We start from the raw sequence: 25,082 nt of genomic DNA on the forward strand, positions 1-25,082 counted from the left end.
TGCTTATAAAGATGCCCTCCAGTTTTCTGGCTAGAAAGCTTCCACATTTCTAGTTCCTGAGAGTCAGTTTAGTGGCAAAGCCAGCAGGGATGAGCCGGGGGCTCCAGGAGGTGGTACAGCCCCAGCCTGGGAGCATGTTTTCCCGTTCCACAGGTGACCTGAGGCCGATCTGGTGGCCTGCTCGTGCCCTAACCTGTTGACCTGCAGGGTCCCACAGGAAAGGGTGTGCTTTTATGCAACTGCCGTTACTGTGAGCCTGGCCCTGCTCTCCTGCTTGAGTCCTCTTCTGACCTCTAGGGCCAAATACCCAAAATGGTTCTTTCCATGTGTACTCATGTGCGCGCGCACGCACACACACACACACACACACACCCACACCCACACACACACACACACGTCTCCCTTTCTCTCTGAAACTGGTAAGCTGAGAGCCACCTCTGTCGGGTCATCACAGAAGCCCCCCGTTGTGTTGGTATTCATGGTGGTCGTGCAGGTTACCTTGGCAACGTGTACATTGCTTTTTTGGCTTTTATTGTACAGTCAGTACTATACATTTTCTGTTTTGAGTTTTGTAACTTTGTATGTAACATTTTAGGTAATATTGTGTTTGTACTTTGTAGTGTAGAGGAAAGAATTGTGTTGAATAAACCTAGGATTAGAGTGCCAAAAAAAAAAAAAAAACAAACAAAAAAGGACTTTTTTGCCCACAGAGATATATGTAGGTAGAACTCTAGATGGTGCTACTAATCTGCAAATCAGAATTTCAGCCAGGAAAGAAGACCTGCTGGTCCAGGTGGAATAATTCTGAGGGGACAATTAGAATATCTATACTTAAACACTATGATAAAAGAAGAGAATTCAATTGCTCTTTGTGATTTGCATTCTTAAAAAATCTCAGGTGAAGTAGTATAAAATATTAGTATTTTCAGGATGCTAAAAATATTTTGCAAAAACCATAAGAAAATATGTAGTGTCTACAACTTCAGTAGTTCTTTCCCCAGTAATTTGGAAAGTATTTGCTAAGGATAAATTTGAAATGTTTAATTATATGAACAGAATCATATTTATCACATAAATATATTTATAGTTATAAAGATTTTATAATAGCCAGGACATGGAAACAACCTAAATGTCCAATGACAGACGAATGGATAAAGAAGATGTGGTACATATATACAATGAAATATTACTCAGCCATAAAAAGGAATGGAATTGGGTCATTTGTAGAGATGTGGATGGATCTAGAGTCTGTCATACAGAGTGAAGTAAACCAGAAAGAGAAAAACAAGTATAGTATATTAACGCATATATGTGGAATCTAGAAAAATGGTACAGATGAACCTATTTGCAGGGCAGGAATAGAGATGTAGACATAGAGAACAGACATGTGGACACAGTGGGGTAAGGGGAGGGTGGCACGAATTGGGAGATTAGGATTGACATATATACACTACCATGTGTAAAACAGATACCTAGTGGGAACATGCTATAAAGCACAGGAAGCTCATCTCGGTGCTCTGTGACAACCTAGGTGGGTGAGATGGGGGGAAGGGAGGGAGGTCCAAGAGGGAGGGGATATAGGTATACATACAGCTGATTCACTTCACTGTACAGCAGAAACTAACACAACATTGTAAAGCAATTATACTCCAACAACAAAAAAAAAAATTTGAGAGTAGGGGTTTTAAATACCAGCAGTATATTTAAAATTTTACACATTTAGCTATGTAAATAATGGGTACTCATTTTCTTCTTATGAAAACTCCATCTGAAAATGGAGTGCACTGAAATGTGTAACTCTTGACAAGTTTTCTTGGAAAAAGTCATTTAGTTATTATAATAACAATATTCACATATGTTTCAGGTATATTAAATTTCTTATCACATCTAACCTCTTTAGATCTTTAGAATGCAGACGCATTCTTTTCTGTATCTTTCATATCTACCTTCACAGCACCTTGCAAGGTGCTCGGCAGTGTAGCAAGTTTTCAGTACATATTGTTGACAGGCTCTTTATTTTGCTTTCATACAGAAATAATTTTCTTTTGAATAGCTTACATATTAATTTTTCAGAAATTTTGCTGTGAAGTATAACACAGAAAAGAACACAGAAGACAAAGATACAGATCAATACATTGTCACAGAGTGAACAGCCATATAATTACCACCTAGTGAAGAAATAGTACACTGCCAGCATCCCAGAAAACAGTAACCTAGACTTCTAACTCTATATTCTACATCTAAGTGTGTTTGAATATTACAGAAATGAAATCATAAAGTATATATTATTTTGTAAGTTTTTCATTTGTGAGAATTATCTATGTTTCTGCATGCATCTGAAGTTCTTTTACATAAAATGCTGTGGAATGTTTTATTATGTAAAAATACCACAAGGTATGGTATTTTGTGGTAGTACATTTTTTTTCATTGTGTGAAAACTTTGCTGTCTTCACAATCATGAAGATTATTTCCTAAGTTATCTTCTAAAAGCTTTATTATTTTTCCTTTTACATTAAGATCTATGATCCTCCTATAGTAGAATGCCATGTAGGGACCAAGTATCATTATTGTTTTTCATAGAGATATCCAATTCAGTCATTGGGCATATACTTTCATTTAGCAAATTGCCTTTCAGGAACCCAACTAAAAGTATGTTGGGTTTATCAACCACCCTTACCCAGTGTGGGCCCTGGATTCCAATTTTTGATGCTGTTGCCCTGATACTGTCAGATGTCCTACTCAGCTTTAGCATAGTTTTCAGAAATAGCAGCTCCAAATGGCAGGCTAACCCAACTTCTTTGAGTTTATCTTCGCCGAGATCTCGGCCCTGAAATTTTTATCTTGTTATCTCTGTGACCTCACCAACAGAATTTCTAACTATTTATTTTACCCATCTTTCCTACTATAATTATCAGAAGTGTTGGTCTGAATTCCTTAGTCCATCATTACAGGAAATGGCAGACCCATGTATTTTTTTTTAAGTGTTTATTGAATTTGTTTGCTTCTGTTTTATGTTTTGTTTTTATGGCCCTGAGGCATGTGGGATCTTAGCTCCCCGACCAGGGCTCGAACCTGCACTCCCTGAATTGGAAGGTGAAGTCTTAACTACTGGACCGCCAGGGAAGTCCCAGACCCATGTATTTAAAAAAATTTTTTATTGGAGTATAGTTGATTTACAATGTTGTGTTAGTTTCAGGTGTACAGCAAAGTGAATCAGTTATAAATATATCCACTCTTTCTTAGATTATTTTCCCATATAGGTCATTACAGAGTATTGAGTAGAGCTCCCTGTGCTGTACAGTAGGCCCTTATTAGTTATCTATTTTATATATAGTAGTGTGTATATGTCAGTCTCAATCTCCCAATTTATCCCTCAACTCCCTTCACCCGTAGTAACCATACATTTGGCTTCTACTTGTGACTCCATTTCTGTTTTGTAAATAAGTTCATTTGTACCATTTTTTTTTAAGATTCCACATGTAAGTGATATCATATGATATTTCTTTCTCTGTTTGACTTACTTCACTCAGTATGAAAATCTCTAGGTTCATCCATGTTGCAGCAAATGGCATTATTTTTTTTATGGCTGAGTAATATTCCATTATATCTATGTACCACATTTTCTTTATCTATTCCTCTGTCAATGGACATTTAAGTTGCTTCCATGTCAGTCCCATATATATTTTTTTAAATTTATTTATTTATGTATTTATTTTTGGCTGCGTTGGGTCTTCGTTGCTGCGTGCGGGCTTTGTCTAGTTGTGGTGAGCTGAGGCTACTCTTCGTTGCGGTGCGCAGGCTTCTCATTGTGGTGGCTTCTCTTGTTGCGGAGCACAGACTCTAGGTGTGTAGGATTCAGTAGTTGGGGCACACAGGCTCAGTAGTTGTGTCTTGCAGGCTCTAGAGCTCTGGCTCAGTAGTTGTGACACACAGGCTTGGCTGTCTGTGGCATGTGGGATCTTCCTGGACCAGGGATCTAACCCATGTCCCCTGCACTGGCAGGTGGATTCTCAACCACTGCGCCACCAGGGAAGCCCAGTCCCATATATTTTTTAAAAATTAATCTTGATTTCACTACTCACTATCTGGGTGAACTTTGACAAGTAACAAACTCCCTGAAGTTCAATTTCCTCATTTGTAAAACGGGAGTGACAAAATTTATCTCATAGAATTGTTGAAAAAATTAATATGAAAGTTATATAGAAGCTTGGAAGATGCAATATAAGACTGATAGTATGCCTTCAATGAATGGCAGCTATTATCTTTGTTATATTAGTAATGATAATAATTATTAAGATGATGATGAAAACAGTAAGAGTTCTAAGTACCTCTGTGTACCACATTGCCCTATTCTCCTAATCTAAAAGTGGTATAAAGTTAATCTGACAACATTTATTTTAAGTGAATCAACATAGTCTTCAAGTAATGATTGCTTCCAGTTTTTAGATTTGCTCAAGATATACTTTTAATAATTTATCCTTGATTTTTTTTTTACCCAGTATTTTGTTAGACTAGTGGCAAATGATTTTCAATAACAACTTTTCTCTTGGTGAAGACCTAGAGGGGTGGGATAGGGAGGGTGGGAGGGAGGCTCAAGAGGGAGGGGATATGGGGATATATGTATGCATATGGCTAATTCACTTTGTTGTACAACAGAAACTAACACAGTATTGTGAAGCAATTATACTTCAATAAATATCTATTATAAAAAAATAAACTGTGTTATCTCCACTCTTGTATTCCTCTCATCTTATGATTCATCAAAATTTCATAAAGATTAGCTATAATACTGCACACAGTTTCATTTGTAAGTACTCCTAATACCTAGGAATGTAATTCATCTTAGAAAAGACTGAAACCTATTGAACAGCAACTTGATCTCTTACAGTCTTTTTATTAATGTTAGACTTCAGTTCACTATGTTACAAGGGTTGGCAAGGAAAGTCAATCTTCTTTCAACTTTCTTTAGTCTGAACAGAGTATATAATGAAGTTATAGTTTTAACAAAAAAAATTACCAATGCACAAGAAATGGTGTTTTAATCTAGAGGATTTATAGGAAGTGGGTGGGCACTCAAGTATCAGAATATTTGAATTTGATACATATACATCACTTTTTTATTTTTTTAAATTTTTGGCCATGCTGCAGGGCATGTGGGATCTTAGCTCCCTGACCAGGGATTGAACCCACGCCCCTTGCATTGGAAGCACAGAGTCTTAACCACTGGACCACCAGGGAAGTCCTACATCACTTATTAACTAACAGACCTATTGACTAGGTTAATAGGTTACCCAGGTTACTTGAGAATATGAAGGTAGCTTCCTAGTGATGGGACTCATGCATTCTATAGATAGGGAATACTGTAGCTCCCATTCTAAGTTAACTACATGACATCTTGGTCTAAAAAATACACCATGAGTTTGATAAATATGAAGTAATTCCCTAGATCTGGATCATGATCAACTACTGATAAAACTGAGCTTCTGGTTTTGCTATTTTGAGAACCAGGTCCTCTTAGAAGTGTGCTTATTAAGAAACAGTGTCCTGAAAAAGGCCACTGTTACCTCACTAGATGAGCTAAACCAAATATTATTGCAAATGCAAAAGAAAATAGTATGAATAAGAGCCAAATACTATGTAGGAATAAACAAGCAATCAAGAGAAAGGAGAAGAGGTACTTGCTTCCTGTTCCAGACAATGAACCTGTAAGTGCTTATTGAGAACCTGGAATGTATGAAAAATTAGTAAAATACATAAACCCTGAACTTTAGTATCTTATCATCTTCTTGGGGAAACAAGTATGGCACAAATAGAACAATAAATAATAATTGGTTGTTGTGAGGTATGTGCAATTTTATGACAGAAAATATTAAAAGTAATGTGGACCACAGTTATTGCAGAAAATTTGGTAGAAAGGCTTAAGGTGGGTTTGAAGGATTTTGAAAATTTTGAAAAGAAATGTATTTGGATGCAAATGTCATGATAAAGTTTGGAGGGAAATATAAACCCAGGAAGAGGAAGTGCTGTCATGAGATGGATAATTCCAGCTGGTACAGAGCATTTAATTAATTCTTATCCAAGTTTGTTAAGACATTGAGACTTCATAACTGAATTGAAACTGGGACATGCAACCTATGGGAAATGTATTGGAACACATGTGCATTCTATAATATACTCATTTAAAGAATGATGAGTCAACCAGATCATTAATATATAACATGACATATTGTGATTTTCCATTACAATTGACAGGACTTTTGTGGTTATGGGACCAAGGGGAGAAAAAGTGCATAAGTACTGAAATTTTAGGCTTTGTTCAAGATGGAAGAAAGGCTTATACTGTTTCAGCAGCAACACTGTTTATCCGTGGAAAGTTGAAGAACAACGTCATTCGGTAGTTGCTATTTTTGACATTAGAAGCAAATCAAAAGAAAAAAGAGATGCTATGAAATGATTGATATCTAATATAAACATTTTATATATATCAGCTTCAAATCTTTAAGTCTTGTTTTAAAAAGATAAATTGACAGTAAATGTCATATAACATCTCTATGAGTCACGGATCATATTTCTATTAGCTGTTTCAACAAATATTGGGTTGGCCAAAAGGTTCATTTTGTTTTTTCCATAAGATGGCTCTAGTAGCACTTAGTTGCCTTTAACTTCATTCAAAACAGTTTTGTTGGGCTTCCCTGGTGGCGCAGTGGTTGAGAGTCCGCCTGCCGATGCAGGGGACGCGAATTCGTGCCCTGGTCCGGGAGGATCCTACATGCCGCGGAGCGACTGGGCCCATGAGCCATGGCCGCTGAGCCTGCGCGTGCGGAGCCTGTGCTCCGCAACAGGAGATGCCACAACAGTGAGAGGCCCGCGTACCGCAAAAAAAACAGGTTCGTTAGATTGTATGTGACAGCTGTCATATCAGCGTGCATTTAAAAAAAGACTTCAAAATTGGTGAATTTTTGTGTAGCCATTTTAATATTGAAGATGGAAGAAAAAAGCAACATTTTCGGCATATTATGCTTTATTATTTCAAGAAAGGTAAAAACACAACCAAAACACACAAAAAAGATTTGTGCAGTGTATGGAGAAGGTGCTGTGACTGATCGAATGTGTCAAAAGTGGTTTGTGAAGTTTTGTTCTGGAGATGTCTCGCTGGACAATGCTCCACGGTCAGGTAGACCAGCTGAAGTTGATAGCAATCAAATCGAGACATTAATTGAGAAGAATCAACATTATACCATGTGGGAGATAGCCAACATACTCAAAATATCCAAATCAAGCCTTGTAAACCATTTGTACCAGCTCAGTTATGTTAATTGCTTTGATGTTTGGGTTCCACGTAAGTTAAGCGAAAAAAACCTTCTTGACCATATTTCCTCATGCGATTCTTTACTTAAACATAATGAAAACGTTCCATTTTTAAAGCAAATTGTGACGGGTGATGAAAAGTGGATACTGTACAATAATGTGGAATGGAAGAAATCATGGGGCAAGCGAAATGAACCACCACCAACCACACCAAAGACCAGTCTTCATCCAAAGAAGGTGATGTTGTGTATATGGTAGGATTGGAAGGGAGTCCTCTATTATGAGCTCCTTCCGGGAAACCAAATGATTAATTTCAGCAAGTACTGCTTCCAATTAGACCAACTGAAAGCAGCACTCTACGAAAAGCATCCAGAATTAGTCAACAGAGAATGCATAATCTTCCATCAGGATATTGCAAGACCACATGTTTCTTGGATGACCAGGCAAAAACAGTTACAGCTTGGGTGGGAAGTTCTGATTCATCCGCCGTATTCACCAGACATTGCACCTTCAGATTTCCATTTATTTTGGTGCACATTCAGATTTCCTTTTATTTTGGTCTTTACAAAATTCTCTTAATGGAAAAATTTCAATTCCCTGGAAGACTGTAAAAGGCACCTGGAACAGTTCTTTTCTCAAAAAGATAAGAAGTTTTAGGAAGATGGAATTATGAATTTGCCTGAAAAATGGAAGAAGGTATTGGAACAAAGTGTGAATATGTTGTTCACTAAAGTTCTTGGTGAAAATTAAAAATGTGCCTTTTATTTTTACTTAAAAACTAAAGGCAATTTTTGGCCAACCCAATAAAGTTCTGAATCTCAGGGAGTTAGTTTATTTTGACTTTGTGCAAAGTCCAAAGGTGGTATGCTTGAAGGGCAGGTAGCATTTCTTAGAGTGGTGATTACGTCAGTTTTGGAGACTTGAACTTTTTTCTAGGAATTTTTTTCACTTGATATAAATTTAAAATTTTATTTGCAATAGAATAGTTACTTTCCAACTTGTTTTATAAGGCCATCATAACCTTGATTACAAAACTTAACAATGACATTAAAAGACAACAAAATTATGTCATTCTTTTTCAGAAGCATGGATGCAAAAATCCTAAACAAAATAAGATATGAAACCCAGTGACACACAAAATGTATCATATTTTATTTGCAATCAAGTTGGGGTTATTCTATAAATACAAGGTTGGTTTAATATTTAAATATCAATCAATGTAATTCACAATATTGCTCAAAGAAAAGTAGAAAAATGATATGATTATCTCAATAAATGCAAAAAAAAGCATTTGGTCAAATTCAAAATTCATTTATTATAAAAATTAGCAAACTAAAAGTAAAACAAAACTTGTTTAATCTGATGAAATGATAGCAAACATCCTATTTAATGGTGAAATACTGAAAGCTTTTCCCTGAAATTAGAAACAAGAGAAGGATGCCAGCTATCAACCCTTTCTATTCAACAGTGTACTAGAGTTCTATGATGTAAGGCAATCAATCAACCAAGCAACCAAAAAAAAAAAGAAAATATAATCAATGAAAAAGGAAGTAATAATACTGTTTTTATTTGAAGATGTAGGTGTATGCTAAAAATCTAAAATAATATATAAATACAGGGCTTCCCTGGTGGTGCAGTGGTTAAGAAGCTGCCCGCCAATGCAGGGGACACGGGTTTGAGCCCTGGTCCGGGAAGATCCCACATGCCGTGGAGCAACTGGGCATGTGTGCCACAACTACTGAGCCTGCTCTCTAGAGCCTGTGAGCCACAACTACTGAAGCCCACGGGCCTAGAGCCCATGCTCTGCAACAAGAGAAGCCAGAGCAATGAGAAGCCCGTACACTGCAATGAAGAGCAGCCCCCGCTCGACGCAACTAGAGAAAACCCGCATGCAGCAAGAAAGACCCAACACAGCCAAAAATAAATAAATAAAATAAATAAAATTTAAAATATATATATATATACAAATAGAAAAAATAAAATTAATAAATGAATTAAGTTTTCTCAATACAAGGTCAATAGACAAAAGTCAATTGTATTCTATATGTCAGCAATAAATATAACATGAAATTTAAGGAATAATACCATTTACACCAGGATAGAATAAACCAAATACATGAGACTGAACCTAGGAGAACATGTATAAGACTCCTATTCAGACACTGTGAAACATTATTGAGAGAAATTAAAGAAAATCTAAATAAATGAAAGAAGGTACCAAGTTCACAGATTGGAAGCTTCAATATATTAAGAAGTCAATTCTTCCCCAATTGATCTATAGGTTCAATGCTATATCAACAAAAGTCTAGAGATTTCTTTTTGGAAATTGATCAATCAATGTTAAAATTTATAAGTAAAGGCAATGGACTAAAAATAGCCAAGATAATTTTGAAAAAGGAAAACAAATATGGGCTTACATACCAGATATCAAGTGTGAACAGAGAAAAACAAAGTGTTTTCTACAAGGATTAAGTCATAACCCACTATATTCGCTGACCTACTGCAATCTGAGAAGAAATTAAGAGGATGACAGGATGAGGCTCTCTGTTTTGGACAAGCAGGTCCCTTAGATAGTTAGATAAACATCTCCAGAAGAATTTTAATAACCCCGGATTCCTGCATCTTCCCATACATAGAAAAGCACTAAAATCACTGACTTGAGGTATCTGTTCTTTGTGATAGCAGTACACTTTTACCAAGATGTATGCTTGATTGCATGTATTTCTCAGCCAAAAATCGTATATAAACTGGTTTCTCCCCTACCTCTTTGCAGCAGTTTCCTTAGAGCCAACTGAGTGGCTAGTCCTCAGTAAGACCTTGAATACAACTTAAACTCACAACTCTTATGTTGTGTGTTTTTCTTTAAGTTGACACAAAACATTCTATAACTTCAATAATTAAGGTGGTGTGATATGGCACAATAATAAAAATATAAATCAAATAAACAATAAAAAATTCAGAAAGAGACCTGCATTTGATTTATACTTGATTTATACCAGAGGTGGCTTTGCACGGCAGTAGATAAAGAATTGCACATGCATGATTTCAATAAGATGTACAGGGTCAATTAATAGTCATATGGAAAAAATGCACCTTTACTCCTACTTCATAATATACACACAAATGAATGCAATGTGAATTGATGACTTAAATGCAGATGGTAACATATTAAAGTTTTTAAAATAAAACATACAAGTATATCTTTATAAAAGGCAAGGAATTCTTCAACAAACTTCATATATACACACATAAAATACTAACCTTGAAAGGAAATATTGACAAATTTTAAACTAAAATTAAGAAATTCTGTTTTTTAAAAGTCACCAATAACTAGTTCCACTTCCAGCAATGGTGAAATTTCTTATATAAAGCCCTTCTAGAGTTAATAGTTATAAACTTTGGAAAAAAATATAAAAACCATATGAAGGCAGTACAGAGTGACAAAAAACTGATAAAAACTGTCTCAGAGTCAATTCATGAAGGGAAGGGACTGTACTGGGTAAGATTTACATACATATGGTTTCTTGCCAGAGGGCACTGGCCAGTCCAGGTGATGTAGAGGAGCTAAAAAGTTAAGCAGAAAGCCACCGTCTTACTGGCTTTAAGAGTCAGAGCACAAAAATTGGGGCTGCAGCATGGCTGAAAAGTGAAATATGTGAAATAATGATCACAATGATCATTCTCACTGGTAATTAGGGAAATGAAAATATAAACTGCAATTAAATAGAATTTCGTTATATCAAAATGATGGCAATATTAGTTATGTTAAAATTGGTACTTTGTGCGAAGTCTTTTGTCAGAAACTTCTACATAGTTACAGATGGTTTCAGTTGAGAAGAAAGAAGCCAGAATGATGGGATTGGTCAAACACAAGAGTTAGGATTATCCTGATTTACCACAAAGCTGTTTCTTGGGTGTGCATTTTAAGTGACTAGTCCAAGACTAGGCTATTACTTTTTTCTAAATAGCCAAGTCAAGGAAGTTTGATGACTTGAAGTGGATGACTCCTATCTTGAAACCATAGAAATACGACAGTCATTAACATTAGTTGGACAAGTTTCATCTTATTTGTTCTCTATATTTCAGCCAGCCCATAAAAACAAACCAACCAACACTGGATGTAGCACATAAACCTGTGAAACACTGATTATCTTAAAAGCTACACCAGAAGGCCCTTATTTTTATTACCACTATCATCATTGTCATCATCAATCACTACCCTTGTCCCTGACATCACCACCACAATCAGAACATTATGTTCAGGTAAATGGGATTTTATTTGGGAGATTAAGTCTATAAAAGCTAACAGGTTGCTCTAGTTTTTTGTTAATTGGTTGCTTTTTATAATTTAGATTTTTATTTCTGGACCCATGCTATTATTTCTGAGGTCTAGAGGTCCTGGAAAGTCTCTGGGAAAGTTTCAGAAATTTGGAAAAAAAATAAAGTTCAGCAAAATTTTGTTTACTTTTTAAAAATAATCACTCATAAGAATACTACCATTTTTGTTCTCTAATAGTGTAACTAAAACCATATTTTCTAGCTTGAATGTTTTTTAGAAATAATTTAAAAACCTGAATGCCATTATAGATTTTTAGAATAATGTACTTTACAACACAGATCCTAAATTAGCACTTGACAAACTGCAGTGGGCCCACAAAACTTAATAGATTTCCAAGTGAGTTCCTATCCACGGACTCTTGGCTTTCCTCGAGTTCCAGAAGAAAGTTGGTGGTGGAGGCCATTTGCTTCATTTGATCATTAATTTCTTTGTTCCTTATTCACAAGCCTCTCCCTAATAATTTAAAGTCCCCTATTGGGAAAAAAAAAAAAAAGGTTTATCTTTAGAGGATTTGAGGAATTTTGTTTTGGAATTTTTTTTAACACTCTTCACTGTATAACAGAAATCAGGTTAATCCAATTCAAATGGTTGGAAATGAAGTTTTAATAAATTAAAACTACTGTTTGTAATACTTTGCAGTTTAACTGCTAATGCAGTATCAGAATGTGGCTATAGGGAAGTCTAATCTAGGAAATGATACCTGGTATGGGCTGTAGGAGATAAATTACAGTGAGATTGATGTTCTAAAATTGTGGGGCTTCTCTGGTGGCGCAGTGGTTGAGAGTCCACCTGCCGATGCAAGGGACACGGGTTCGTGCCCCGGTCCGGGAAGATCCCACATGCTGCGGAGCGGCTGGGCCAGTGAGTCATGGCCGTTGAGCCTGTGCATCTGGAGCCTGCGCGTCCGGAGCCTGTGCTCCGCAACGGGAGAAGCCCAAGTACTGAAAAAAAAAAAATTGTGAATAATGTAGTTACCATCATTTTTTAACATTATTGTAATTTGATTAAGGTGAATGGTTGATTATACCAGAATAATAATGAGCCCTTCTTTGAAGTAAATTCAATCCCAAAGTGAGTCAGGTATAGTTTAGTTAAGCATATGGAGTTGGTTAAATTCATTGAAGATTAATTTTTAACCTATTCTCTTTGTCATCCAAGAACTCAAATTCCTACCTTTAAAAAAAATTATGGCCCAAAATTCTTTTGATAGATGAGGGAGTAAATTGTTTCATGAATGGACTTTTTTGGATATTTAGAACATGATTTTAACAATTTCAGCTATTATTAAAAAATAATAATCGATTTTTAGAGTCCATACATCCTATTTACTAGAGGAGAAATTGAATAAATTATAAACTCTTGTGATCTTTTAGATATAAAAAATCTCCTTAATTGTTTTTGACAGGAAGAAATTCACAATGAAGGGGAAAAAGCAATATCAGTGCTATAGTCAACAATATGTATTCTTTAGAACTTTCAAGAACATCTAAAAGGGGTCTTCCAAGAAAAGCTTTTTTTTTTTTTTTTCTTGCGGTACGCGGGCCTCTCATTGTTGTGGCCTCTCCCGTTGCGGAGTACAGGCTCCGGACGCGCAGGCTCAGCGGCCATGGCTCACGGGCCCAGCCGCTCCGCGGCATGTGGGATCTTCCCGGACCGGGGCACGAACCCGTGTCTGCTGCATCGGCAGGCGGACTCTCAACCACTGTGCCACCAGGGAAGCCCAAGAAAAGCATTTTATAAACTGTAATATAGTGATTATTTGTATAGAAACCATCTCAGCTACTTTCTGTACTATGTACATAATTTAGGCTACATAGTGTTTGAGTCCCTCAAACTAATATTCATGTCTCAGAAAGACTAAGCTACCAGGCTAAGTTACAACCAGCTAATCCAAAACAAATTTGAGACTTCACTATCACAGTAAATTTTTCTACTCATTAGAAGACACATATGATCAGATATTAATAAGGTTATAAATATTGTTTATTTACTTTAATTGTATACTCCTTTAAAAGTGTGATTTATCTAGTATAAGAGGATGAGATTAAACAAATGAATTCCAGTATAAAAGCATACATGGAATGTGGGGAGTTTCTTTGAAGAGCTTTGACAATGTTGGCTCAGGGAAACATTAATTAACAAGTCATCAAAAGAGATAGAAGGAAGAGTAGGATTAAGAACTGAGAACAGAACAGAGAGGAATAAGACTGGGTGGAGTTGCACAGGTGTGGCATAGGTACTTATTACTCTTTTTTTTTTTTTTGGCTGTACGCGGGCCACTCACTGTTGTGGCCTCTCCCGTTGCGGAGCAGAGGCTCCGGATGCGCAGGCTCAGCGGCCATGGCTCACGGGCCCAGCCGCTCCCCGGCATGTAGGATCTTCCTGGACCAGGGCACAAACCCATGTCCCCTGCATCGACAGGCGGACTCTCAACCACTGCACCACCAGGGAAGCCCCTTATTACTCATTTTTAAAGGATCTTCTCTACCTAAAAGTTAATTAGTCCTGGAGGGATAAGAACAAAAATGTTCTCCTGCTCATAGGAAATATCTAATTTGCCAAATATATCCACTGCTTACAAACTCTTCTGTTTTGTAAGTTTTATTTAGGAAAATGCAGAGATTGAAGAGATTGAAGAACTAGTTGAGACTATTTTGAAACTTGAAATCAGATTTGTGTGTGTGTTACAGCTCTTTGTCCAAATGGACTATTTCATGACATCATGTCTTTCAAGATATGAAGAATAACTAATGTCCAAACCTTAAAAATTAGACTAAGGGTGGCCATATTACCTAACTCTAACCCTAGACCACTCTATCTGTATGATGCCAAGTCACAATATTTTCTGATTATTTTTAATCTAATTGATTGGTTTTGATGATGAAACGTACCTGTTAAATTATGTTATACAAATAATCCTTGTTTATTGTCAAAACATTATAAAGTATAGTTAAAGAAAAACTAAACAAAAAGAAAAAAGTCTACCCATAATCTTATAACATGGGAAAGTTGCAATTGACATTATGTTTTCTTACACATTTAATTAAACATATAAATGATGTTATATATTTGTGTTTATAAATCTATATATGTCCATGTAGATGATGTGGCTATAGTTTGCAAAGATAAAATCAGATCACATGTAATGTTTTGTAACTTTCTTTGGATAAAGAAAAAAAGCAAATCAATCTCTCCTCATCAACATGAGTACACAAACCATGCTATTTTGCTCACTGCTGTATCCCTAGCAGCTAACATAGTACTCCAGGATGATTTGTTAAATGAATGAGCATTAGGGTCTATCCTCTTTGACACATTTGAGGCTTCTATGTTTTAAGCTAATATAAAGACCTGATGCATAAGTTATAGATTGTGTTGTATGAGTTGGCGGAGAGACAGGTAGATTTAGAATATTTATCATCTGATTTGAGCCACTTTCCTCCTTTCGTAGGTACAACATATCTTCCCAGAGAAGATCTTGGCCACTGTGGATGACAATCCTTATTTTTCTTGGACTGATGACAATCTTGGCAGTAACTTTGGTCTCCTTGTCCATTTTCTGGCAGCTGGTCAGTATTGACACTTCAATTTTCACCCTTACTACTAAATCTATTTTAACTCTTAGAAATTGACAAGAAACAACAGGAATATTAAATTTCTTTATGGAAACTTTCTCATCTACTTACTACTTTATTTCAACATAATAACTTTATGTTATTTGACACCAAAGTTTATAATATTTTGGAATCAGATGCCTCTTTGATCCAGTCTATAAGTTATATCAACAGTTATGGGAGTATGGGCAAGACTGAAATGCTCAATAATTTGATGCCAATATTCATTGTCAATAAAAGTGTTTATATAGGAGGTTTGTAGTTAAGTTGTACATCTTTTAGTAAATATACCTCAAACTTTGGAGATCCCTACTCTTATTGGCTCATTTCTTTTTTTTTTTATTTTTATTTATTTTATTTGTGCTGTGTTGGGTCTTCGTTTCTGTGCGAGGGCTTTCTCTAGTTGTGGCAAGTGGGGGCCACTCTTCATCGCGGTGCGCGGGCCTCTCACTATCGCGGCCTCTCCCGTTGCGGAGCACAGGCTCCAGACGCGCAGGCTCAGTAGTTGTGGCTCACGGGCCTAGCTGCTCCGTGGCATGTGGGATCTTCCCAGACCAGGGCTCGAACCCATGTCCCCTGAATCGGCAGGCGGACTCTCAACCACTGCGCCACCAGGGAAGCCCCCTCTTATTGGCTCATTTCTGATATTGGTTGTTAAGATATAATTGATAAGCAGCAATGGATAATCCACTAATGGCTCTTCTAATAGTGGATAGTTAAGAGTGGTTAAATGGCTGAATGCTCATACTAACTTGATCTTATTTTTAATAACTTTTATTAACCCTACATCCAGAAAAGCATGTTTTTCCAGCTTATTTTTACCTTTCAGAAAAGTAAACCCTTAAATCTGTGTGACCATTAAAGGTTTTTAAAGAAATTTGATATCTATTATTCTGCTTGATCCTCATACTAATTCTTTGAGCCTGGGAGGGCAGGTTTTACTATTATCCTCATTCTCATACGCAAGAAAATGAGGCTCAGTAAAGTCAAGTGACTTCCTAGATATCACAGGCTTTTTAGTGGCATAGCTGAGCACAAATCCACATCTTAATACTTTAAGTATATTATTCTATTGACTTTATCATGATTTTTCTGTTTTATTCCTCTGAAATATATCACCCTATACAATAATGCAGTGTGGATACATTTTCCTTGATTCAATGAAAATTCCAGTTCTCTTCCAACCTAACCTCTTCTCCTTTGCTTCTCCCCAACTATCTTAGTTTCAAATTTTAAAACTTATCCTTCAGAAGCATAGTGGTTGTTCAGTCTCTTGCCTGCCATGTCTACCCACGAACTCTCTGTAGTCTGAATCTTTCTATCCTCTTCTTGGCTCTACTCATTAAAAAATAACTTTATTGGGGCTTCCCTGGTAGCACAGTGGTTGAGAGTCCGCCTGCCGATGCAGGGGCCACGGGTTTGTGCCCCAGTCCGGGAAGATCCCACATGCCGCGGAGTGGCTGGGCCCGTGAGCCATGGCTGCTGAGCCTGTACATCCAGAGCCTGTGCTCCGCAACGGGAGAGGCCACAACAGTGAGAGGCCCGTGTACCACAAAAAAAAAAATAATAATAATAATAAAATAACTTTATTCACATAATTTCCTTATGTATAGTGCTCTGAGTTTTCCAAATCAAACCCTCGTAAAGAAGCCCTGTCAGCATGTTAGTGAGGACCAGTAGCTTAATTAGCTATCCTTCCAAAATATAGTTTGCATTTAACATTGTTTCTTCTTCTGGGGAAACAATTACTTAGTGGAAAGGAGTGATGCAAAAGGGAGAACTGCAGGCATCCTGGCTTGAGCAGGAAGTGTGTGGATGAGAATTTACTCTTGAATTTCTCTATATGATCAACTATCTACAATTTCAGATACAAGGCTGGACAAGCTTATATTACCTGAAGTTAAATTAGTTGAACTGGGCTTCTTGAAGTAAAAATAGACACTCAAACTCTGTTGTAAAGGTTGTTTGAAGTCATTTTGGAAGATGGGTTTACTCTGGGATTCTGGCTTAGGAACTAACACCATCTTTGTTAATATTGAGAGTAACTAGAGTTGGATGAGAGCTAGGGGAATCTCTCATTCAAGTGGTAGTAAATTAATTTCCCTGTCTGAGTATATCCATTGAATATTAATTTTGAGATAAAGATATGGAGGGACTTGAGGTCACTTCCTATTTTAAAATTTTCTAAGTATTTCTTTATTTCACAGGAAAGACTTACTATTACCAAGGTGATTTTCATATTTCTGGAGTCACATACAGTGATAATTGTGAAAAAGCAGTTTCACAAGTCAGCACAGATCTGAGAAAATATATTGAGACTAAGGTAAGTCAGAGATTTATCTTACTAATTTTACTATAAATTTGATTGAAACGTGGTAGCTTTGTTTTTTTCTCTTGACAGATGTCTGATGCATTTCAAAATTCTGGTGTATAGAGAGTATATCAACTCTCAGGTCATCAAACTTCTGTAAGTACAAATTCATTCAAGATCTTATGGAACAAAAAAAAAATTTTTTTAAAAGATCTTATGGAATGAGAAGTAGGTAATATGTCATATCAGCTCCAGTTTTAAATAACAACAACAGCAAGAAACAGAAAGAGAGATAGAGGGAGAAAGAGAGAAGGAAGGAAGGGAGGAAAGAAGGGAAGAAAGAAGGAAGGAGGGGAGGAAGGGAGGGAGGGAAGGGATAAAGAGCTCCCCATAAATTAAAGTATCACTGTATTTAACAAATTTCTATTCAGTGTAGGAAGTATTCTGTACATATCTTTAATCTCTGTACTTGAAGGAGAATTGTAAGGTTTTTCGTGGCAGTCAGTCCTAACTGATTTCTATGATAAAAGATAACTGTAACTATGCAAAACAAGGAGTCTGATCTGATTGTTTTGCTACCTATATACTAGCCACCTCTTCTCCCATTCATACCCACCTGGCCATATCTTTCCTAAAATAATCCTCTTTTGGTCTCTTTAATAATTACCATCACTGTAATGCCTGTGAACAAAAGTGAATCTTTTGAGATAACATTTGTCTAAATGTATTGTAAGTGTGCTTGATGGTGGTAGTGGTGAGGGCTGCAGGGAGACAGGTATCACAGGGCATAGGGGATGAGTGATAAAAGGAGAGAGCACCTGTAATTTGGTAACTGCCAATATCTATTCTGGGAAAGTCTGAACTCTCCAAACAAAACAAAACAAAAAATCCAGCTAGCCAACCAACCAACCAACCAATCTACTTACCTACAGACAATATCTTTTGAATGCTTCCTGGCCCTGCATTTAAGTTCTCATTTATCTCTTTCTCTAAAATTAAGTTATTAGAAAATATCTGTACAAGAACACTTTTTTTTTACTGTATTATTATAAAATCTCAAGTCAATTATTTGTTGGTCAGTACTCAGTTTCTCAAATGTGTTTGAAATATTCTGATTTCTAGTTTGTGGTTCATATCCTCTTTCATGAACAATACCTCTTAACCAGTTAAATTTTTAGGGACCATTGCACTTTATTTATACTGGGACAATATCTGTATATTTTTTTAATATGTATGTGAAGGCAATATAATAATTAAAATGTGGCAAATCCAATGTGTTCATGAAACATCTAAAAAATCAAGAAACAACACACTAGAACATTTCTGTTGCTTCTACTTCTTATCCCAATGGTTCAAGTGTACAGTTACAGTTGACATTCAAGTTTCCTCCAGCAAAAAAGAATAGCATGAGGACTAAAATCAAGGCTATCTTACATCTGATATTGAAGGACAACATGGCATCCTGGAATGCAGTTCCCACTTCCATCAAACTTATAGGTATTTCACTTATTTTCTACTACTTAACTATCTAGACTATTAAAAAAAGTACTGGAAAAAAAAATGAACCAAGAGTTTCAGGAATTTGCTTAGGAAAAACTAGTCTTCCCAACTGTGGCACTCCTACCATTGAGGTGGTAGTTGAGAGGGCAGTGCTATAGAATCTTTGTCTGCACAGTGATAGAAATAAGTGTTAAGCTACAGGTATGCTTGTGAGTTTGGAAGGGTTGGCTGTAATGGTTGCAAAGGGGGTGAAAAATAATAATTGAAGCATTATTCCTCCCTACTTCTACTTTTGTCAGGAACTCATTATAGGAAACAGACAGGGTTTTCTTGATCATTAAGCGTGAAGATTGCAGAAGTCAGTGTGAAGTTGAGGACAGGGAGTTCTCATTGTTTCTTGTGGAAGAATGGAAGTAATACTATTAAAGATAAAATCTGTCTGAAATAATTCCCTAGAAAACAAGGGAAGAAAATGATAGGATTTTGCCCCAGTACAGAAAGTAAAGTTTGTAAACATTCAAAGGTCCTATGAAGTTCTTCAAATGTTAACTTGGATTGTTAAAAGGTCTATTAGGTGATAAGCTTGTGTTTCCAGAGCCCAGTTTTGTGCTTCTTCCAGACTGACAGTTGATCCAGAAGCTCTGATGGCTGCCAGCTGCCAGTTACAGCTCTTTTGCCTCAGAATATAGTCCCTGTCACCAATGGGCCACTCATGAGAAGTGAGTTTGAGGTAGAGGTTCTGAAAGGAGCGATACGATTCCTTTGTGGGTAGTCATTGGGAAAGAAGGCTGTACCAGTTACTGCCCCTCTGTATCCCAGGGATTCAGAGTCAGCACTTTCTGATGTGTCTTTTTTTAGATCTCTCTTCTCTTTCTCTCTAGAGCCTCTTCCCAATAGAAAAGAGACTTGAATTTAAGTTAAATTCTTAAAATTTCATAATTCAGTCTTAGTAATGAGATGACTTCTAAAGAGCAGGATAGGTCTAATGAAATGTAATTTGAATTGGGTTTTTTTCTTTAAAAAATAGCTAACTACATTTCAGAGTAATGAGAATTATCATAGGGAAAAAAAATCTAAAGATTATGTCCAGTGCCATTTTTAGTAAGAGTGTCAGCTTCTTACTTCACTAAATATTTTACTTCAACCATTATAAAACTGAGAGCTTTGCTTTTTTATTTCCTTTCCCTTTTCCTATACTACCTGGTAGAGATGTGGAGAGATGGCCAAAATATAACAAGTAGAAGTGAGAGGGGTTGATAGACAATACATGAACTAGTCTGAATAGTTAAATGTTGGGAGTAATTGGGTTAGGAAATTTAGTCCTTGGGCTGAAGAGAATTGCTTGGTGTTATTTTATCAACCTTATGTTTTTATTTTAATTTCAGAAATCAGCAAGGCTAATGCTGAAATGCTTACCAATAACTGTAAGTTTAGAAACTTTATTATAAATTTAACACATTCACAAATAGTTCCCCATCATTTTGCTAAAAAAGATCTAGAAGTACTTCATGTTGGAAATCTATAGTAGTTTTTTTCAAAATTATTGGATATACCACATATCTACCTGGCATTTCTTTTTGAAAAACACTGACCATTTATAATGGGTTGTCCAAAAGGGTGAAATGAGAACTGTTTCCAAAGAATGGAATCATGAAGAATATTATGTCTGAATTAGTTTTAAAAAAATAGTGAAGGAAGAAAGAACAACTTTCTTAATAATAAGAAAATGCAAAACTAGGCTATATCAAATATATTTATTATAAGGTAAATAATAGTTCTGTACCTTTTAAGCAAATTCTCTTTAGAGTATCATGAGGCCTACAGTGTGATACATCCATGTATTCATTCGCTCAGTGGATATTTATGGAGTATCTGTTGTCTACATGGGGCTTTACAGACAGCATTGCATATGCTATGCAAGATACAGACCTTAATGAAGCAAAGTCTCCACCTTCAAGAATTATGCAATCTACTTGGGGAGACTAGAATTATAACAGATAGATACAACAAAAATCAGTAGTTGAAAAATGCTTGAAATTGGAAAAGAGGAAAAGTAAAAGTCACCCAAACAAGGATGGAGTGGGCTATCATGTAAGGGTACATTCCAGGAAAGAAACAACATTGGTTAGGAGATGTGGGACAATCATTGAAGGGTTTCAAATAATGTTTTAAAATATATTTCTTAAAAAATATAATGAAAGATACGTGCTCTTATATAAATAAATCCTTTCTTCAGGTTGTGGGGGATGACTGACCAATAGTATCACAGCAGGCAACCGAATTGTGAATGGGGAAAATGCCCTGATGGGGGCCTGGCCATGGCAGGCAAGCATGTAGTGGAAAGGCCAACACCACTGTGGTGCTTCTCTGATCAGCAGTAGGTGGCTCCTATCTGCAGCTCACTGCTTTGCTAAGTAAGTTTGAAAGTCTGACTAAATGCAGGATTCTGGTTGCAGGCCTGTTTGGGAGGTCTGTGGGGTTAACCTAAATGTGTGAGGTTCTCTAAGACCATATGAAATTTACAACCACTTAGGTAATTGAAGGGCAGCAAAGACATTTAAATTGGGCAACTAAGGGAAAAGTGAATGGAAGCAATTAACATTTTCCAAATAGGGGCTTTGGCCTGATGTTAAGTACTTTACTTACATCATTTTATTTAATCATAACAATAATTCCATATGAAAGGTATACTTTAACCTATTTAAAGATAAGGAAACTAGGGTTTAGAAATGGTGATGTAACTTGACCAAGATCATACAGCTCTTAAATAAAAGAAACTGAGTGTGAACTTGGGTATGTCTGACTCCAGTTACAGGGTGCTTATTTGTCTTGCCCTCTGGGGGTTTACAATCTAGTTGAAGAAATTTAAACATTATATATTAAAGGTATAAGGCAGCACAGTGTAGTAAGTGTCACATGTACAACACAGATAGCACATGCTATGGAAACGTGGTGAAGAAAGAGAACACAATCTAGCTGAGGTATTCAGTTGTAAGATTTGATCTAGACTCTAAAGATATAAGCTTTGATTGATTGGGGTAGGTAGATCAGAAAAAAATTATATGCATTTCGAGTTGGAAAAATAGCCTTCTTCAAATGTGTTGAGATGGAGCAACACAAGTTGTATTCTCTGGACAGCAAACAGAAAGAACTATTTGAAGTAGAGAAGACTTGTAAAAGGAAACATTAGAAAATATTCTTAGAAAAGGTAGTTTTATTCATTGGGGACACCTCTAAATGACAAGATGCTTACTTACTGGAGAAACACAGCTATTGAATGTGTGGAGTCACTGAAGATTTCAGAAGGAGAGAAGGACTGAAGAGGGTCACAGTTACATGAAGGTCTTGAAACCTTTTAAAAAAAAAAAACACCTGACATTTTGAGGAAGTGACAATAGTTAAATAGGATCTTAGGGCCTAAACTGAGAAAGAATCTCAGGGGAACTGGAGAAACTGGTCAGAAAATCTAAATTAGAAGCCAAGATGCATTGACTTGGTAAATATAATGGGGTGATTGGGTGAGAACAAATTGCAATTTTTTATGTATGCAGACGGATGCCCAGAGCCTGCCACAGGCTCCTGGAGCCGAGGGTATATGGCAGTATGAGTGATTCTGGACTCCATCCACTGAGACTGCTTATATGATTCCTACCCAACTCAAATGCATAGAAACCAGATGGGGCTGAACTAGCAGGAGACATCAGTGACTCTAGTTAGGAGAATTTGAAGAAAGCTGACAGCTCTAATAGTCCTTAGCACTATTTTTATGTGTCTGCAGCATTTATGACTTCTCCACTTCCCTGGTGGCGCAGTGGTTGAGAGTCCGCCTGCCGATGCAGGGGACGCGGGTTCGTGTCCCGGTCCGGGAAGATCCCACATGCTGTGGAGCGGCTGGGCCCGTGAGCCATGGCCGCTGAACCTGCGCGTCCGGAGCCTGTGCTCCGCAACGGGAGAGGCCACAACAGTGAGAGGCCCGCATACCGCAAAAAAACAAACAAACAAAAAAAAAACAAAGACATTTTAAAAATAAGAATTTAAGTGCTTTATAGTGTTGTTTGGGAAACTCACACCTTAAAGTGATAAGATAATCACTGTGAATACCGTTTTGGCCCCCAAACTGAGTGTATTTTAATTAAATTGTGTCCTCCAGGAAAAATAATTCAGAAGATTTGACTGTCAACTTTGTAACTATAGTAAATAAACCATATATGACACAGAAAGTCCGAAGCATTCTTTTTCATGAAAATTATAGCAGAGCTGGGGTTCATGATGATATTGCCCTTGTGCAGCTTGCTGAAGAAGTCTCTTTTACGAAGTACATTCATAGGATTTGTTTTCCTAAAGCCAAAATGAAGCTCTCAGAAAATGACAGTGTTGTAGTTACAGAATGGGGAACACTTTATATAAATAGTAAGTTTTTCTGTAAATATGTAATAGCTTCATAGGAATAATTATTTAATCAATCAATCATTCTTTCACACAATTAACCAGTCCATAAATATACTGAAAAGAAAACCAAGTGATGGGACCAAAGTCATGGTGTTGTCTTCAATTTCTGAAATATCTCTGGGAATAAGAATTAGAAAATTTGGAATTTATCTGTGAGGCAGCCAGCTCTAATAAACATTAGAAAGAAAGCAATCTAGCCTGGGACTGGTCTGGCTCTTGGTGACCAAGAGAATCTGCTTTATTCCATAGATGTTCTTTGTCTCAACAAACAAGGTTAAGATCTCCATAATACGCAGAATTTATTGCCCTTAGGTCCTCTTCCAGTGATACTTCAGCAGGCTTTTTTGAAGATTATTGATAATAAAGTTTGCAATGCTCCACATGCATTGTCTGGCTTGGCAACTGATACAATGCTGTGTGCTAGATTTATGTCAGGAGAAGCTGATGCCTGTCAAATACTTCTAGATACATTATCAAATCATTTTTTCCCAAGTACTAATTCAATGGAAGTTTTTATCACCATAATTTTTTTTGTCTTAATGATTTTCAGAGTAGCTTCTTATTTCAATCCACATAACAAACATTTATTAATCTCATTAATGTACCAGAACCCAATTCATAAGCTGGAGATGCAGTGGTGAACACAATCCCTGTTCTCATGGAGTTTTCAGTCTAGGAATCCATAGTTACAAGGTAATAAAATAAATTTGGCTCTATTTTCTGGGAAACCTGCAGAACTAGAATGCTTGCCTCTCTCTTATCAGGAGATGCAGCAGGAGGCTTTACAGGTGCACATGTCATGCATTCCTCAGAGGCTTCATCATGGAGCCTATGAGTCACTTTCTCCATAGTTAAGTTTGGACTCATTACAAAGTCAGCTTCTAGTCTTCCCAATCCACTCCAGTCCAGCTGTAGGTAATATATTCTGGTTTGTAGTTGCCCTGTGTTTTGAAGAAATTCAAGAGACCGACAGTTCTAAGCCCAAAGAGGGTGGATTGTCTCACTGCCTAGGGGCTGTTGACAACTCCAGAGGAGAGATAGAAAGAAATGTTTCAGAACAAGAAACATTTTTTTCTCTTTTTACTCTAGAATGATTCTGTTGGACCACTAGCTTACCCCAACTCTAGGAATATCTGGAACCTTGCTGGAATAGTAAGCTGGGGTGAAGGATGTAGTAAAAAGAATAAACCAGGTGTCTATACTCGAGTGACTGCTTATCATGGATGGATTACCTCCAAGACTGCACTCTGAAACAGAAGTAACTTTGAAATGGAACAAAAAGACAACTATAGGGTATTCTTATCCATTGCTTCAAAATCTTTCTCTTTTGATTGTTGGTATACTAATCATTTTCTTATATACAAATGCATAAAGGTCTTGATTAATGTTTTATTTTATTTAAAACACTATCCATTTATTTATCTATTTTACTAATATAGTAAACAGAAAGAAAAAAAAAGGTCAAAATATTTTTATTCATAGCCTAGTTCTAATTTATCTTACCTTTATATTCGGAATGGACCTTAATTTATTTTTCAGAATTAAAAAAAATACATATTTT

The 25,082-nt window shown here is 36.5% G+C and overlaps 1 protein-coding gene across 1 annotated transcript; it reads left to right on the top strand.

Moving 5' to 3' along the window:
* The first annotated feature begins 89 nt into the window (after positions 1-89).
* TMPRSS11B (transmembrane serine protease 11B) lies at positions 90-24,772 on the top strand. The gene is given in 13 exon segments (XM_007450179.1): positions 90-153; positions 6,253-6,394; positions 15,099-15,184; positions 15,187-15,216; positions 17,469-17,584; positions 17,663-17,685; positions 17,687-17,732; positions 18,889-19,069; positions 20,458-20,496; positions 21,309-21,486; positions 23,223-23,482; positions 23,834-23,974; positions 24,609-24,772. Coding segments are annotated over 13 exon segments (1,470 nt in total).
* Positions 24,773-25,082: the final 310 nt, after the last annotated feature.

Source organism: Lipotes vexillifer, unplaced genomic scaffold (genome assembly GCF_000442215.2).
Source record: "Lipotes vexillifer unplaced genomic scaffold, Lipotes_vexillifer_v1.1 scaffold1103, whole genome shotgun sequence".
NCBI lineage: Eukaryota > Metazoa > Chordata > Mammalia > Artiodactyla > Lipotidae > Lipotes > Lipotes vexillifer.